General features: G+C 59.0%; 1 protein-coding gene across 1 annotated transcript; it reads left to right on the top strand.

Moving 5' to 3' along the window:
• The first annotated feature begins 1,421 nt into the window (after positions 1-1,421).
• On the top strand, positions 1,422-15,530 carry SLC9A5 (solute carrier family 9 member A5). Its single transcript, XM_051802010.1, has 16 exons — positions 1,422-1,611; positions 6,515-6,817; positions 7,483-7,646; positions 7,928-8,006; positions 8,733-8,910; positions 9,041-9,261; positions 9,419-9,621; positions 10,124-10,213; positions 10,344-10,414; positions 11,129-11,258; positions 11,418-11,506; positions 11,657-11,783; positions 11,905-12,075; positions 12,648-12,717; positions 12,926-13,057; positions 13,423-15,530. Exons 1-16 carry the CDS (start codon positions 1,479-1,481, stop codon positions 13,887-13,889), a joined length of 2,628 nt encoding a protein of 875 aa, XP_051657970.1. The 5' UTR covers positions 1,422-1,478; the 3' UTR covers positions 13,890-15,530.
• Positions 15,531-16,854: the final 1,324 nt, after the last annotated feature.

The raw sequence follows: 16,854 nt of genomic DNA, 5'->3' as shown, positions 1-16,854 counted from the left end.
CAGGCTCTGGGAGCTCCGGGCTGTCCCGGAGGGCCAGGTAGGGCTGCTTGCCCCGGGTGAACTGGAGCACGGGTGGGTGCCTGGGCTGCACCTCCCCATCCCGGGGCAGGGAGGAACTGGCACGGGATGAGCGGCCCGGAGTCATGGGTGCCGTGGTGCCGCCCTGGAAGCAGGGCAGCTCGGGGCCTCCACGGACAGTGTTGATGCTAACGAGGGTGTTATACATCCAAGGTATCAGTGCTAACGGTGTTGTGTTAATTGCCAAGGCTATGGCAGGCTTGGAAATGAGGATGCAAAGCAGAGAGACAGGGCCCCTGGGGAGACCCAGGAAGGAAACATGGATGCACCAGGGATGGGACTGGGGACATGAGAAGGTGTCATTGCTCTTGGAGTCGGCATTAGTCTACAACTGCCTGGAATCCCTGAAAGGAGGTTGTGGCAAGGTGGGGGTTGGGCTCTTCTCCCAGGTAACAAGAGACAGCACAAAGGAAAATGATCTCAAGTTGCACAATCCCACAAGGCAAAGCTTGTGCAAAAACCATCTTACTTTCTTTTTGACAGAGCGGTGACGATGGTCAGATGTGATGGAGTGGTGGGCAGGGAGCTTTCCCCTTGCTCCAGGCTCCAGCCCCCCCCCCCGTTGGCAAACGTTTGCAGCATGTTTGTGCCTGAGCAGAGAGATGGGAAGAGGTGCTGGCATCAAGGCTGCCAGGAAGGTGTCCTGCAGCTCGTTTCCCCCCAGGCAGGGGGCTCAGCCGGGCACTCAGCATCCAGAAGTGCCCATGCCCTACCACTCCTAAGAGGGAATCTTGGGTGCCCCCCTGGGTGCTCCCAGGCTAGTGCTCAGGCAGTGTCTGGGGCAGGGGTGGGTGGTCTCAGCGGGGAAGGAGCTGGTTGGGAGTGGGATCAGGTGTGTGGGGAGAGTGGGAATTTAGTGGGTGCAGTGAGCGAGCGTGGGAGGATTCAGACAGAGCAAGGACACTGGGGGAGGGTACACGAGACCAAGGTGATGCAAAGGGCACTGGGCAGGTGCCAGGGGATTGGCATGGGGTAGGGGGCAGTGCGGGGGCACCAGGATAATGCAGGTGGCACTGGGGCAGTTGCAGGGAGGACTGAGACAGGGCAGGGGGCTGGCATGGGCCAAGGGGACTAGCGCGGGGTGGGGGGCTCCAGGAGGGTGCAGGTGAGCTGGGATGGAGGGGGGTACGAGGGGTGAGCGGGGTGGTGTTGGGGTCTGGGAGAGGTGCTGAGCTCTGGGGCAGTACCGGGGGATGGGGTGCCTGGGCAGGACCGGGGGGGTCCGGGGCAGTGCGGAGGCCCCGGGACAGTACCGGGGGTGCGGGGCGGGCCGGTCCCGGTCGGGGCGGGGCCCGTGGCGCGGGGGCCGTCCCGTCGCGGCCCCACGTGCGCATGACGCGGGCGGGGGCCGGGACCGGGACCGCGGCGGAGCGGAGCGGAGCGGCGGGAGCGGCGGGGCCATGCAGCCCCCGGCGGCCTCCCCCGGCCCCGCCGCCCCGGCGGGAGCTGAGCTGCTGCGGTGGCAGTGGCAGGAGGTGCAGGCGCCCTGCCTGGTGGCCGCCTGGATCCTGGTGGCCAGCCTGGCCAAGATCGGTGAGTGTCCCCGTGTCTCTCCGCGCTCCGGTCCCCCGTGCTCAGCCCCCAGGGAAAGCGGGGGGATATGCGGCATCGCCGGCGGGTCCGGGGGCACCCGGGACGAGACGTGTCACGGCACACCGGGTCACGGGTCATGGGGACAAAGCCGGCTGGTCACCACCCCCAGCGGGGTCGCGGGGGTCGGGGACCGCCCCACGCCGCGCCGCATCCTCCGTGCCCTGCGCGGGGTGATGCGCGGGGACGGGGAGAAGGTACCACCCGAAGGACGAGGTGGGGGCCAGAGGCTGTTTTCCCTGCAGTGGATGGGCGGGTCGGCGCAGAGGAGGGAAGAGATGCCCCAAAGGATGTCCCGTGTTCCCAAAGGCTGGAACGGCACATGCCATTGGCAGGTCTGGAAGCCATTGATCCTCCCCCCCCCCCGCCCCAGCCCCAGTAAGGGCTTGGTGCTGCCAGTGTCAGGCAGAACGTGTCCCCAGCAGGCTGCGGACGGGTCCGTGCCTGCAGTCCCCTCCAGCGGGTCACTGGGGATCGCCGTGGCCTCGGGCTCTCGTGCTCCCCAGCACAGGACCACGCAGCCGGGGAGGCTCCGCCGCCAGAGGCTGTGTGGGAAGGCGCAAGGAGGATGTGTGTGAGCTGCGCAGGGCTGGGCTCCCCCACCGGCACCCGGGGCGCTGGGGAGGGGACGCCCGCGCGTGGGTGCCAAACAGGGTCCCCAGGGGCTGGTCCCCCGCAGTGCCCCTGCCTGCAGTGCTGGGCCCAGGGGACGAGACTGTGACCTTGAGGCAGGTTTCCTCCTCGGGGACCCCGCTGAGGGCACAGCCCCCGTGGTGGGGGTGCGAGCACCCTCTTAGCTTGGAACTGGTGGGTTCAGAGTTAGGTGGGGGAGTCTTCGAGCAGCCAGGGACTTGCAGCAGCGCTCGGTAGACAGGGGACAGCTACAGCTCTGGCCACCAGCTGGCCTCTGCCTGTCCCAAGCATCATCGTAGATCTCACAGTCCTCTCCTTCCTTGCCTTCTCGCAAGGGAGTCCTGAAGCATCGCGAGGAATGAATTAAAGGGCGTTGTAAGCTTAAAAATACAGCCCTCTGCTGTAGCTGTGCCACCTCCAGCTGCTGAGTGCGTCCCTCCTACCTGCAGAAGATCAGAGAGACAATTCCCTTCCCTGGCTCTTATTTTCTCTTATTTTCTACTCTTGAATGTCTCCCTGGAGCTGCTCCCTGTGCAGGTTTCCCTTGATGTGCTCCTCTAATCACCCTGGACTTTGCCCTAGTGAGTGCAAGAGGGCCTGAGCTGAGATCATTCCCAAGCCCCGAGACCTGCCACACTCTTCCAGGCCTGAGGAAAGCTGATGGTCACTCTCCCTCTCCATCTGGGAGACACAACCCTGATGGTTGGAAGCTTTGGGCTGTTTGGCTTAACGTATCCAATGGGTCTGATGGACACTCAGAGCCTGGGCATGGGTGTCCTCAGAGGTGGCATGTGCGGTCCCCAGGGTGCACAGGAGCCCACAGAGGAGATGAACCAGGGGTGGAGGATTTTGGGGAGCGGAGAGGGCAGTGCCAGCTGTGGTGGCCGTGGACACTGGGCATAGGCTGGCGCAGAGGAACCGCTGTGGTTGTGGTGCTGGGCTGCCAGCTCACAGCCCTGTGATTGCAGGGGAGGAAGTGGCCCCATGCCTGGGTGATGGGGAAATGACACTGTGGGCTCTGTTCTCAGAGGCAGTCACGATGCTGGGGTGCCCCGAGCCAGCAAACAGATGGGGCGGGGAAAAACTGGCTTGGGTGTTGCCTTCCTGCACAGTGAGGCATCATCTGGGCCTTACTGCCTTTTCAGTCCTTGGTCAGAGTACAGGATGTGGGGAAGAGAGAAGTGAGGAGCATTGCCCCAGATGTGCTCCTTACCCATGGCTCTCCCACGGGCAGGGGTTCACCAGCAGACAAGATATTTTTCCACTCAGCAGCATCCTCATGGTTGCAACCCTCTCTCCTCACACCATCACCTCTGTCCCCAGCTGCTCCTGTCTTGGTTTAGGTGTTTTGCCATTTCCCAAGCTCCAGAGGAGCAGAGCAGGTTTTGGCCCCAACTCCTCTCAATGGCAAATCCTGTATTATGGATGCCTGAGTATGGATTATGGCTCTGAAGTTAATTCACATGTGGCTAAGTTACTGTTGCTGTGGGAACCTTTAATGCTGAAATCCTTGACTAGTGTGTGTAAAATTAGAGCTCGTTCTGCCCGTCCCCACTGGCAGCTCCCTACGACTCAGGGGAGCTCGTGTGCTGCCGTTTGCTTGGGAGGGTGGCAGCTTTCCTCATCAGCCAGGGGATTTTGGACAAGCAGGGTCTTTCCCAGTGATGCTGCTCTTTTCTTTGCCCAAGTTTTTGGCTTGCAGGGAGTAATCATAGAACTAAGAATGGTTTGGGTTGGAAGGGACCTTAAAGTTCATCTCGGTCCAACTCCCTGCCATGGGCAGGGAGACCTTCCACTAGACCTGTTTGCTCAAAGCCCTGTCCATCCTGGCCTTGGACACTTCCATGATGGATGACAGCCAGGGCCCCTGTCCCCACAGCATCCCTGCAGGCTCTCCTGGGTCTCTGTAGCCAGCCAGGACATACCCCCACAGCATGGGGAATGCAGATGGGTTGCTGAAGCAGGGAACAGGGAGCTTGGCAACGTTCCTGAGCATGCAGAAAGGGGCTGGACGCCTCGTTCCCTTCTTGAAAACTTCAGAGCTTTGTTCCCGTGGGCGGGAAGCGGTTTCAGAGCCTGCTGCAGGCGCTGAGCGAGCACCATTCATCCACCGGCAAAGGCAGCTTGTGTGGGGTGAACGGGGCTCTGCAGCAGCTTGTGTGGTCATTTAGCAGGAATTTGGCTTGGATGAAGCTCAGCCAGCCCTTCCCCAGGCTGTGGGTCTGCTTGGAGGGCTGCAGTGTCCGTATCACCACGGCCTTGGGGGCTGTGTTGCAGCCTGTGGTGGTGAGTGGAGGTGGCTGGAGCTGAGGGGGGATGTCCCAGGCTCAGTGGCAGAGTTATGGCAGAGGCTCTTTGCTCTGGAGGTGGTTGGTGATGGAGCTGCAGGTCACACCATCCCTCACTTGCTCTGCCCTTGCTGACTGCAGCAGTGTTTCCAGTGTGTTAAGGCAGGGGAGCAGTGCCAGGGCTTGCCAGGATGGCATGGATAGGGCTTACTGTGCCAAGGAGCAACCTCTTGGGGTCCTCAATGAGAGGAGAAGTGGCCCTTAGCCTGCACATCAAGTGGTGGGCTCAAAGGTGTTGTCTCTAGTTGGGAACCAGATCTTTGACATTAAATTATCTCCTCTAATTCAGAGCTCAGCCGTGGTGAAGGAAAGCAAACCACCCAAGAGGTGTTAGGAAAGGAGAAAGGGAGAACATCAGGGGGCTATGATCTCAGCTCCTGGGGTGTCAACATCTCAGGGACACTGGGACCTGTCTCGGAAAGGATAGAGCAGCACTGGGACAGGTTCAGAGGAGAATGACAAGGGCATAGAGAAACATGGAAACCTACTGATGAAGCACTGCTTGTTCCTGGGCTCCTCTCCAAGTCTATGTCACTGGAGACAGGACCCTGGGCTAGGCAGACCTTATGGTCTGTGCATGGGGTTTCCAAAAGAAGGAAGCAGCCAAGTGACCTGGGGTTGATGCATGACCACAACACAGCTTTTCCTCTGGAGGGATGACTTGGCACAAGGAATGGGCACCTTTAATCCTGCTAAAGGGCTTTAGGGACTGGGTTTTGGGTTGGCAGCAGGGCTGGGCTTGCAGCCAAGTGATGGCTCAGAGCCTGCCCTGACGTCCCTTGTACCTGCTGAGTGTGCAAGGACAGGGGTAGCTCTGGAAGTGCCTGGAGGAACCCACTCCCCAGGAGAAGATTTCTTCTTCTGATGGCCAAGTCATGCTGCAGAGCTGGGCTGGATGTCACAAGTGATGGCAGAACTCAACAATGTGGGGGCAAACCTGCTGTGACCCTCGACAGCCTTTCCCCAAGCAGTGCTCTTTTTGGGGCAGCAAAAACACAGCACCCTGTGCTAGGGAGGAGAAATCAGAGGGTTGGGGATTGCCCGCCTGGGAGCTGGACTGATTCAGGATTTCACAGAACACCCTGGCCCTGGGGATAAGGGTGCCTGGAGGAGCAAGTCCCCTGTGCTGGCATCCTGCTGGCTTGTGCCTGAGCTGCAGGCTCACTGCCACATTGCTGATGGATGGATACCAGGGCATCCTCTGCTTGCTTCACAGGATACATCCTGTTCCACAGTAGCTTAAGATTTGGTCCCAACCTCGCACGGAATAAAATGATTATTCCAAGCATCTCTAAAGCTGCAGCTCTCGAGTGCCTGTGCTTTTGCATGCAGGTAGGTTAGCTGGTGCTGAGGGAGGTTGTGCTCTGGCATGGCTTGTGCTGCAGTGGTTTGCTGGCTGCTCTGGCTGCTTGCTGAGACGGATGCAAACAAGGTCACCCCGCCACCAGGGCTGAGCATCCTCGTCTCCAAGTGGGGTAACATGTCCCGGTGAACCAGGATTTCTTCACTCGAGCAGCAGCCAGCAGCGCTCGTGACACTGTGAACGTGCTCACTGGCTGCTTTAATCCTGTAAGTGCAGACACCAGAGACCAGGAAAAGCAAAGTGCCTGGCTGCTTGGCTTATTAGGCAGTGGCTGAGGAGGAGAGGGAGATCCCAAAGCATCAGGGACCTGCAATCCTGACCTGGGAGGCAGCTGGAAGGTCTTCTGTGCACACATGGCCAGGAAGCAGCCTTTCCTTAGGTGCTCCCTTGTCCTTCCCTCATCCATCATGCATCACCCAACCCTTCCGTGGAGCCTCTGGATTTGGGATGCTCTGTCCATGTGCCTGTTTGGCTGATGCTCTCATTCCTCTTTTCTTTCTAGTTTTCCACCTGTCGAGGAAGGTGACATCCATTGTCCCGGAGAGCTGCCTCCTCATCCTGCTGGGGCTGGTCCTGGGGGGCATCGTGTTGGCCGTGGCGAAGAAAGCCGAGTACCAGCTGGAGCCCAACATGTTCTTCCTCTTCCTTCTGCCCCCCATCGTCCTAGACTCGGGCTACTTCATGCCCAGCCGGCTGTTCTTCGACAACATCGGTGCCATCCTCACCTACGCGGTGGTGGGCACGCTCTGGAACTCCTTTGCCACCGGCACAGCGCTCTGGGGGCTGCACCGGGCCGGGCTCATGGGTGGGTGTGCAGGGCTGCCCAGCTTGGACCACACCCACAGACAACAGGTTGGAGGTGCAAAACACCCCGATTTCATAGCCCACTGCCTGTCCCTGCTGTGGATTCCTAGGAATCATAGCACAAACGGGGCCCTGGCATCCTGGGAGTGGTGCTCTGGGTCCTGGCATCCTGGGAATGGTGCTCTGGCAGGACAGTCAAGCTCGCAGGACAAATGGGCCCTGCTTGGCACTGGGCTGATTCATGTCTTTGCTATTTTTGTCGCTGACCTTGGCTGGCGTAGCTGGCTCGCCGCCGTGCTCCCTGTCCTTGGCTGGAGCCACTGGCCCTGGCTGGCCTGGGCTGTGTTTTGAGCTCTCTTGAGACCTGAGGAACTGCTTGATGCCTGGACCCCTCTTCTGGTGGTACCTGCCACAGGGGCAGAGATGCATCTGGGTGCCAAGGGGGACATCCCTCATGCTCCTCTCCTGTTGCAGCAAGGATGTGCTGAGCCCCACTTTACAGGGGGCACCCCAGAGGTCTGGGAATACTCACATTGGGTTCATCCCACTGCACTCCCAGTTGAGATGCTGCAGTTGGGATCAGCTGAGGGACAGGCTCATTTCAGCCTGGTGAGAGGGGCTCAGGGGCAGATGGTTTGCCTCACCTGGGTCCTTCTGTCCTGTCAGATCCGGGTGTCGAAGCTGGGCTGATGGATTTCCTGCTCTTCGGCAGCCTCATCTCAGCTGTGGACCCTGTGGCAGTGCTGGCTGTCTTTGAAGAGGTCCATGTGAATGAGACCCTCTTCATCATCGTGTTTGGCGAGTCTCTCCTGAATGATGCTGTCACTGTGGTGAGTTGCAGTTTGGGGGACCCCAATGTGGAGCCCAGTGCCATGCAGGGTACTGGACTCTCCCAGGTCAGAGGGTGCAGGTGACATCCCCAAGCTCTGGACAGACCCCTGCCATGCTCTCTTGGTCTTTCCTCTCTCCTGGCCCTGGGGGACTTTGCCTGCTGAGATGAACTGTGTCAACTGGCAGGTTTGGGGCAGGAGATGCCTCTTCCACAGGGTCCATCCTGCTCTTCTCAAGGCAGGATATCCTGCATTCCTCAAAGGATTTGCCTTGCTTGCAGGTGCTGTACAAGGTCTTCAACTCTTTTGTGGAGCTGGGCCCAGCGCACATCCACGCCACAGACTACGTGAAGGGGGTAGGTGAGTATGTGCCACGCCAGCCCCTCTGCCTCTTCCTCCATTGTGGAAGTGGACAGGGGCAAGCATGGGTGCTGCTGTCCTGTGGGGTGGGCACTGAGCACCCAGGTCTGTCATCTCCATCCCAGTGGACACATGATGGTCACCAGCAGAGAATCACAGAATGGTTTCAGTTGGAAGGGACCTTAAAGATCATTTCATTCCAACCTCCCTGACATGGGCAGGGACACCTCCCACCAGCCCAGGTTGCCCAAGCCCTGTCCAACCTGGCCTTGGACACTTCCAGGGATCCAGGGGCAGCCACAGCTTCTCTGGTAAACCTGTGCCAGGGCCTCCCCACCCTCACAGGGAAAAGTTTCTTCCTGATATCCAATCTAATCCTGCCCTCTGTCAGTTTGAAGCCATTCCCCCTTGTCCTGTCACTCCATGCCCTTGTCAAAAGTCCTCCAATTCTCCTGTGGCCCCTTTAGATATTGGAAGAGACTCTAAGATCTCCCTGGAGCCTTCTCTTCTCCAGGCTGAACAATCCAACTTTGTCAGCCTGTCTCCATAACAGAAGTGCTCCAGGGGATGCTTTGGGATCATCCCAAAATCCAAAATTCCATGCTCCATGAGATACTTGGTGGGGACCCGGGTGGGAACACAGGCCAGCCCGGTGTGGTGTGGCCGTGGGCCACAGGAGCTGGGCCCGCTTGCCTTTGATGCAGATGAGTCTTCTCCTCCCAACAGCCTCCTTCTTCCTGGTGAGCCTGGGGGGCACGGCCGTGGGGCTGCTCTTCGCCTTCCTCCTGGCCCTGATCACACGGTTCACCAAGCGCGTGCGCATCATCGAGCCGCTCTTCGTCTTCCTCCTGGCCTACGTCGCGTACCTCGCCGCCGAGATGGTCTCGCTCTCCTCCATCCTGGCGTGAGTACTGGGGTGCCCCCCAAGGGGATCCAGGGGGTCGGGGCTGCAGTGCTGAGCAGCAAGAGGCAGCGAGCAGACCCGCTCCTCATCCTGCCGTAGGGCCATGCCAGCTCCTTCTGCCCCTCTGCAGAGTCACCTTCTGTGGGATCTGCTGCAAGAAGTACGTGGAAGCCAATATCTCCCAGAAATCCCGCACCACGGTCAAATACACTATGAAGACACTGGCCAGCAGTTCAGAGACCATCATCTTCATGTTTCTGGGCATCTCGGCTGTGGACACCTCCAAGTGGGCATGGGACACAGCACTGGTGCTGGGCACCCTGTTCTTTATCCTGCTCTTCAGAGCCGTGGGTCAGTCTGCCCTGCCGTGGGTCTGGCCGGTGGCACCTTACCCCCAAAAAGGGGTACTCCCCAAAAAAGGTTGGGGCACAAGGCCAGCCATGGCTCCTGGCTGGGATTTTGTGCAGGCAGGGTTCTTGCAGCATCCCAGACTCTTCTTCTTCCCTAGGTGTTGTCCTCCAGACCCACGTGCTCAACCGCTTCCGCCTCATCCCCCTGGACAGGATCGACCAGGTGGTCATGTCCTATGGTGGCCTTCGTGGGGCCGTGGCCTTCGCCCTGGTCATCCTGCTGGACAGGGAGAAGGTGAAAGCCAAGGACTACTTTGTGGCAACAACCATCGTGGTGGTGTTCTTCACTGTCATTGTGCAGGTGAGGATGGGCACTGTGCCCTCCTCCAGTGCTGCTTTTTTGCCCCAGAGCTGGCCTGGGGACATGTGCTTGGGGAAAGCATCTCTTTTCAAGTGACCTTTGGTCCTCAGTGCCTTCTGGCACCCCATCCATCACCAGGTGTGCAGGACCACTGTGGCAACTGTTGTGATGGTGGAGGCATGGCCCATGTTTTTTCCCCACTGGCCTCTTGTTCTGGGACTGGCTCCAAGGGCAGTGATGGTGTGTGCCTGGCCAAGCTGTTCTCTTTACAAATCTGCTGATGGGCTTTGGCTCTGGGGTTCCTGCAGCAAGGGGAGTCACAGGGAGGGGGGGAAGGGGGCTGGGAGCTTATGACATGGCACAGGGGGTCGGGCTGGTAGGGGCACACGTGGCTGGTACAGCCACTGTCCCCGGTCACTTCATGCTGCTTCTGCTCCCCGTGCCCCAGCCATGCACCCTCTCGCCCTCCCAGTCTTTCCCTTGCCTTCTCCTGCCATTCTAGGGCCTCACCATCAAGCCCCTGGTGACATGGCTGAAGGTGAAGCGCAGTGACCACCACAAGCCCACGCTGAATGAGGAGCTGCACGAGCACGTAGGTGCAAGTGCCAGAGGCTGCCCAGCTCCCCACGCCGGCAGGGCTGGGTGAGGGCCACGCATGGCCTCGGCATCCCCGGGGCACCCCCAGCCTTGCCACCACTCTCACCCTCCTCCCTTCACTCAAGGCCTTTGACCACATCCTGGCAGCAGTGGAGGACATCGTGGGGCACCACGGCTACCACTACTGGCGGGACAAGTGAGTGTCTTAGCCAGGATCCAGTGCCAGCCATCAGCTGGGTGAAGGACACATGCCAGCTGCGGGGATATCACAGGGTCCCCACAGGAGGACAGCCCTGCTGTAGGCAGGGCAGCAGGACCAGGAAGGCTGTATGTCTGTCCATCAGTCTGGATAGGTACCATCTGGCTGCTGTTGTGCAGCAGATCAAAGTCCCAAAGGCATCCCAGAGAGAGGTCAGGGAGGTGCTGTTGGGAATGGTGTGGAGCTGGGATTGATTGTCAAGGCTGAAGCTGCTGGGGGGCCGTGGGGTGTCCATGTGGGTGGCAATGGCCCTGTGCCTCCTCGTGGATGGAGCTGTGCTGGGCACTGAGGAGGGAACAGCCCTGTTCCTGCCCGGGCAGTGTTTATCTGCAGCACGGCGACAGGAAAAGGATGCAAAAAGCCTGTTTCCTGGAGGGGAAGTCTCCAACAGGGCTGCCACACCGGCCCCAGTCCCACTCCCACTGCCTCCCACAGACCTGCTGGTCTCTGGCTTCCCCTTGGGCAGGGATGAAGGGTCAGCCTGTCCCCTCCCCTCCTGCCTTCCCTGGCAGTGTGTCCCTGTGCTCAGCCAGGTCCCGTGTGCCCAGCCTCCCTTTGCCACGATTTGGACACTCATCCTTGCACAGGCAGGTGTCTCTGGCCATGCTGCGCGGTGGGAGCTGAAGCGCCTGTGTCTTCATCTCGTGACAGGTGGGAACAGTTCGACAAGAAGTACCTGAGCCAGCTCCTGATGCGGAAATCTGCCTACAGGCTGCGGGACGAGATCTGGGATGTTTACTACAAGCTGAACATCCGTGATGCCATCAGCTTCGCTGATCAGGTAGGGGCGCGTGGTGGGGGCCAGGCGGCAGGATGGCCCTGACAGGAGAGGTCTCCCCCACGTATGGTCATATGTGAACCCTCCGGCCAGGCAGTGGGGAACCCCCAGCCCAGCTGGGTCCTTGCTGCCCCAATGCCAGCCTTGCCCTCCCCCTCCCAGGGTGGCCACGTGCTCTCGGCTGCCAAGCTGGCGCTGCCCTCCATGCCCAGCCGCACGTCCATGTCGGAGTCGTCGGTCACAAACCTCCTGTGAGTACGGGCATCCCTCCGAGCCCCCGGGCGGACCTCGCTGGACCTCACAGCCGCCCTCTTCCCTGGGGGTGGGTTGTGCTGGGGCTGGCAGGGGGCTGGCACAGTGCGGGCATCGAGTCCAGTCCCTCCACCTCCATGTGCCCGCAGGAGGGAGAGCGGGAGCGGCGCGTGCCTGGACCTGCAGGTGATCGACACGGTGCGGAGCCGCCGGGACAAGGAGGACGCTGCCATGCACCACGTGCTGCGAGGGAGCCTCTACAAGCCCCGCCGGCGGGTGAGCACTGCCGGGCCGGGCTGAGCCCGCGGGGAGCAGCGCCCGCAGGAGGAGCAGGGATGGAGGATGCTCTGCGGAGCCAGCTGCTCACCCTGTGTCTCTTTGCCTCTCCCTCGGCCAGTACAAGGCCAGCTACAGCCGTCACTTCATCTCTCCAGATAAACAAGAGCGCCAAGATAAAGAAATCTTCCGGCAGAACATGAAGAGGCGTCTGGAGACCTTCAAGTCCACAAAGCACAATGTCTGCTCCTCCAAGAGCAAGGCCAGGCTGAAGGAAAAGGGCAGGAAAAAGGCAAGTGCTCCCCAAATTCCTGCTCTTTTCCTAGCTCTGAGATTTGGCTTCCCCCCAGATGCAGTCAGAGAGGTCCTTTGGGGTGTAGGTGAGGTGCTGTAGGGCACTGGCAGCTCCACAGCCAGCAGTGAAAGCAGCTCATCTCACCTCAGTTCTGCGTGTGATCATGCAGGTGTCACGTGTCCATGTGTCCCCACCACACCAGCACTGCTGTGGGGTGGCTCTTCCCTGAGCAAAGTGGTCTTAAGCCCTGGAGAAGCCAGGTTTTTTTTCCAAGAGCACTCAGCATAAAGCATCCAGAATGTTGGTGCAGATCCAGTCTCAGAAGTGTGACACTGCACATTAAATTGAGCCTTGGGTGTCTTCTCTCGTTTGGAGGCTTTTGAAGCCATTGCAGCTGAGCAGTTTGTTGTAGGGCCATGGGGATGCAAACATAAAGACTAGGAACCACTGACTGCCACCTGCCATGTAGCCAGGGTGGGAATCTGCATGGCCAGGGTCACCCTGGATTGCAGGGCCACCTGTTGGGGTTTGCACAGGGCCGATCCCAACCAGTCCCTCTTCCCTCACAGAAGAGCATCTCTCTGACCAAAGAGACGCCCAATGGGAAGACGCAGAGAAACATCCCTTGGCAGGAGGCAGGTGAGGCCAGTGGCAGGTGAGGCTGGCAGGTCCTGGCAGGGGGACCTGGAGGGATGGGATGGGAGCACCTGCTGTGCCTGCCCACTGCCAGCTCGGTGGCACAACAGCGCCCAGGGTTGCACTGGCACCAAATCCTTCTCCCATGGATGCAGGCCTTCCCCCACAGGGTGCCCCATCCTCCAAAACAACTCCCTCTGTCTGGCTGCAGCTCCTGTCCTGGTGATGGTCAGCTCAGAGGAGGAGGAGAGCGATAGCTCGGAGACGGAGAGAGAGGATGATGAAGGGATCGTGTTTGTCGCTCGAGCCACCGACGAGGTCTTGCAGGGAAAGACAACTCCTGGTAGGCACCGAGGCCCCACCCCAGGGCAGCTGCCATTGGATAGCTTGTCCTTCCTCCACCTGTGCAGCAAATTTGCCTTGGCCTGGGCAAAACCAAAATCAGCAGAGCATGAATGGGAGAATCACTGTCCTCTGGAGGCATGGCAGAGCCTCCCTCGTGTTTCCTGCATCCCTGGGCCAGCACAGGGCGTGATTCTTGGAGTTATCCTGCAAAAGGCCAGGAGTTGGACTCCCCCTCCCAACTCAGGATATTCTAAGATTCTATGGCCATTTGGTAGTGGGTGGCTCAGCAATGTTTGCAGGGTCCAAGGACAGACTGAGAACTGTGCAAGCTCCTTCTCACTGTCCCTCTTTCTGCATCCACAGGCAGCCTGGACGTCTGCCCCAGCCCCTGCATCATCCCACCATCACCCACCTTGGCAGAGAAGGAGCTGCCATGGAAAGGAGACCAGGCTGATCTGGCTGTTTATGTCTCCTCGGAGACCACCAAAATCGTGCCAGTGGATATGCAGAAGGCTTGGAACCAAAGCATCTCCTCCCTGGAGAGCATCGCATCCCCACCAGGCACTGAGAGCGGACCTCAGCACAGGAGATTCGTCTGCCCTGTGCTGGAGGAGCAACCCCAGTCTGCAAGCCACGTGACACCAGAGCAGAGCTCCTGCTTCCAGTTCCCCAGCCACATCTCCAGGAGCGGCCGGTCACAGAGTGACAGCAGCCCAGACGGCCCTGAGCAGCAGGAGCTGCAGCCTTTGATGGCCACGGAGGAGCAGGGCAGGATGCCACCCACCGTGGAGCCCAGGCGGCTGATGTTCCACAGAGCGAGCCACCTCTGAGGCACCCTGTGGATGGGGAAGGGGCTGGGGGCTGCAGACAGGCTGTGACCTGCTGACTGCTCCGCTGTCTTGCGTTGTAAAGCTTGTGTGTGTCTCCATAAACTCCAGGAGTGGCAGGAGAAGCCAGTACTCCTCCTGGAGCTGCACTCCAGGGCAGGCTTTGCTCATGCACCTGCTGATGCAAACCTGGTCGATAACTTGGCTTTGTGCTGCGACAGCAGGTACCAGCCCTGTCCACCCAGGGAGGCACAGACCCCAAACCTTATTCTTCCTCTCTGGTCCCTACACATCTCAGCAGCCAGGAGGATAGAGATGTTCCTCCCAGGGCTGGGATCCCAACCAGACTCGATCCTGTCGTGGCTGCGCTGGCCTGAGGTGTGGGGGTGCTGGCTAATGGGCTGTGGCTGCTCACAGGTGTAGGAGTATGAGCTGATCTTCAGCCTGGCTGTGAGTAGGACACCTCTGGGGACAGGACTGGGAGTGGTGGCCGGTGCATGAGAGCCCATCCACACCCAGTGGCCGAGCCTTTGATTTCGAGGTGGCCACAGTGCTGGTTCCTCACAGCGTGCGTGGAGCTCAGCCAGGCGCCCAGAGATGGGCTCCTTGCCACGGCAACTCTGTGTTCCTCCAGTTGTGGAGGCACCACAGAGGCAAGGCCACGACCTTCTCAGGACTGGGAGCAGCGCTCCTGGAGTTTGGCTCCACCAGGAGCTGGACTAGTGAACCTGTACGCACAGGGACTCCTCTGGCAGCCAACCTGCTGTGCCAGCCTCACACCTGTTGTCTGGATGTGTTCCCAACACCTGTGGTGTTCAGCTTTCTGGCTTTGATAGGAGGCAGCTGCCCTGCACAGCATCCTTGGCATTCATCCTGCCCACGTCCCAGTCCCTCCAGTTGCCTGGGGCCCATCATCTGGGAGGACTGGCCATGGTGCAAGGAGTGGAGGCAGCAGCAGGTATGAATGTATATAAGGAACAGGGGTGATGGGTGTGAGCTGAGTGCACCTTCAAAAGTCTGTCCCCACCACCTGCCTCCCAGCCAGCCCTGCTCCCTCCTGAGAGGGTGGTGGGACCTGGTGGCAATGGTCCACGCAGTGCATTATTCCTGGTGCGACCCCAAGGATCAAGAACTGCTCCCCAAGAACTGCTCAGCACACAAAAGAGCACAATGGCTGGGCACTGGCAGTGCAGGGGGGTTGGGGATGCTCCTCTTAGGGAAAAATGGAGACTTGGACTTTTACTTGGGTAAAAGCTGCCTGTTCCAGCTCTGTGGGTGTGCTGAGACAGCAGGTACCAAGGGGACACTCGGGTGCACTGGGTGGGTGAGCCCGATGTGGGGCACGTGAGCTGGTGGGACCCCTGGCACTGCTGACAGGGCTCGGCAGAGACCCTTTGGCAGTCCCACCAGATGAGCATGAGGTTTTTAAAAGGTTTTTATATAGTTTTGCATTTCAGGTATGACTTATTCTGGTTTTGATTTCTGATATTGGGCCATACTAAATCTCTAGCTGGGTCAGTGTTTTCTGTAGCCACGGGCACCACAAATGACTCAAGACTTAATATCTTATTTGCAAGAATATTGTTATAATGTGAAAATATATGCAGAGTATTTTGTAATGTTCAATAAACGAGTTGGAGCAGACATTGCAGTCTGGTCTCTCTGCTGTCTGGGAACCTCTGCCCATCCTGGTTCTATTCTCCTCCACTGTGTCTCCTGTGCCTTTCCATTCTTTTCCACTTGAGGCCCCAGCCCCACCCCCCCCCAGCCCTGATGTGCCTAAATGGATTTCCTGGTTTCCGTAATGTTTGTGGAAAATGTGAAATTCTTTCCAGAGAGGTGCTTGCCTGCAGCCATCATCAGGCCGTGCAGAGGGAGCAGCCAGCCCTTGTGCCCCGAGCCGTGGCTGCGGCACAGCAGCAGCGTGCTGGGAGCCCACCTCTTTCCATGGCCCTGCCACCTCTCTCCTTGCCAAAAATGTGCTTCAAAGGGGTCTGTTTCAGGGTATTCTGGATCACAGGAGCCTCCCTGCGTTGGAGTGTGCTGGTTTTGCTCTTCCCTTGATGTCCTGATTCCGCTTTACCTGAAGGAGAGTAAGTGTGGTTTACTTGATTCACAAGGTGGATGTTTGGCTTGTATTGAACCTGGTATCTACCATCACCCCCAGGTCCTTTTTAGCAGGGTGGAATACAGCTCCTAGCCCTGGGAGCTTTGTGCTGGCCCCTGTGGAAGCTCTTGCTCCTCCTGACATTCCCCACCTGCCTTGCATCCCACCGACGGCAGTGCTGGCTGAGCTGTGCTCTGTGTGCTGGGCCTCCGTGCCAGCATCTCCTGCAGACACGATTACTTTGGCAGTGCACCAGGTTGTTTCCTGGAAGTGGTGGGTCTGCAGCCTTCAGGTTCCTCAGAGGAGGGAAAGTAGACACCTCAGCTTCGGGAAATGCTGATGGATATGGATATCTGATATGTCTCCCACGGATATCTGAGCCTAGAAGCCAATGTGTGTGCAGGCTTTTTACAGGGCACCAGGCAGCAGCTTGGAGCCCCTTCTTCCCACCCTCGACCCCACCTCCTGTTGTGAGCAGGGGTGGTGGCTCCTACTACACCCTTCCCCACAGGGTTTTGTCAGGTTTAATTCTTGTACTCCACGCTCTGTATTTCACTTTGCAGCGTCCTGCCTGCACAGGACTGCTCTGATCCTTCTAGCACAGCACAGAGCAGCCTCTTTCAGCCTAAAAATACTAAAGTGCTTCAGTGGAAAAACACAAGGAACGGGCCAAACCACGAACACATGTGCCCAAACCTCTGCTTCTCCGGGACAGAGTAAGGCACAACCAGAGGAGCTGCTTGTCACTGTAACCCAGAACATCCAATCTTCTGACTGTTACTGTAAGTAAACCCCATCCCAGAGCTGACTATCGCAGACCCGTCATTTTGCACGCAGGCTTCTATTTAAAGCCTGCCATTA

The sequence above is a fragment of the Manacus candei genome, unplaced genomic scaffold (genome assembly GCF_025592945.1).
Source record: "Manacus candei isolate 608988 ecotype Guabito, Panama unplaced genomic scaffold, ASM2559294v1 h1tg000053l, whole genome shotgun sequence".
Lineage (NCBI taxonomy): Eukaryota > Metazoa > Chordata > Aves > Passeriformes > Pipridae > Manacus > Manacus candei.
The sequence above is the reverse complement of the archived record's forward strand: the minus strand, read 5'-3'. Positions and strand labels throughout refer to the sequence as shown.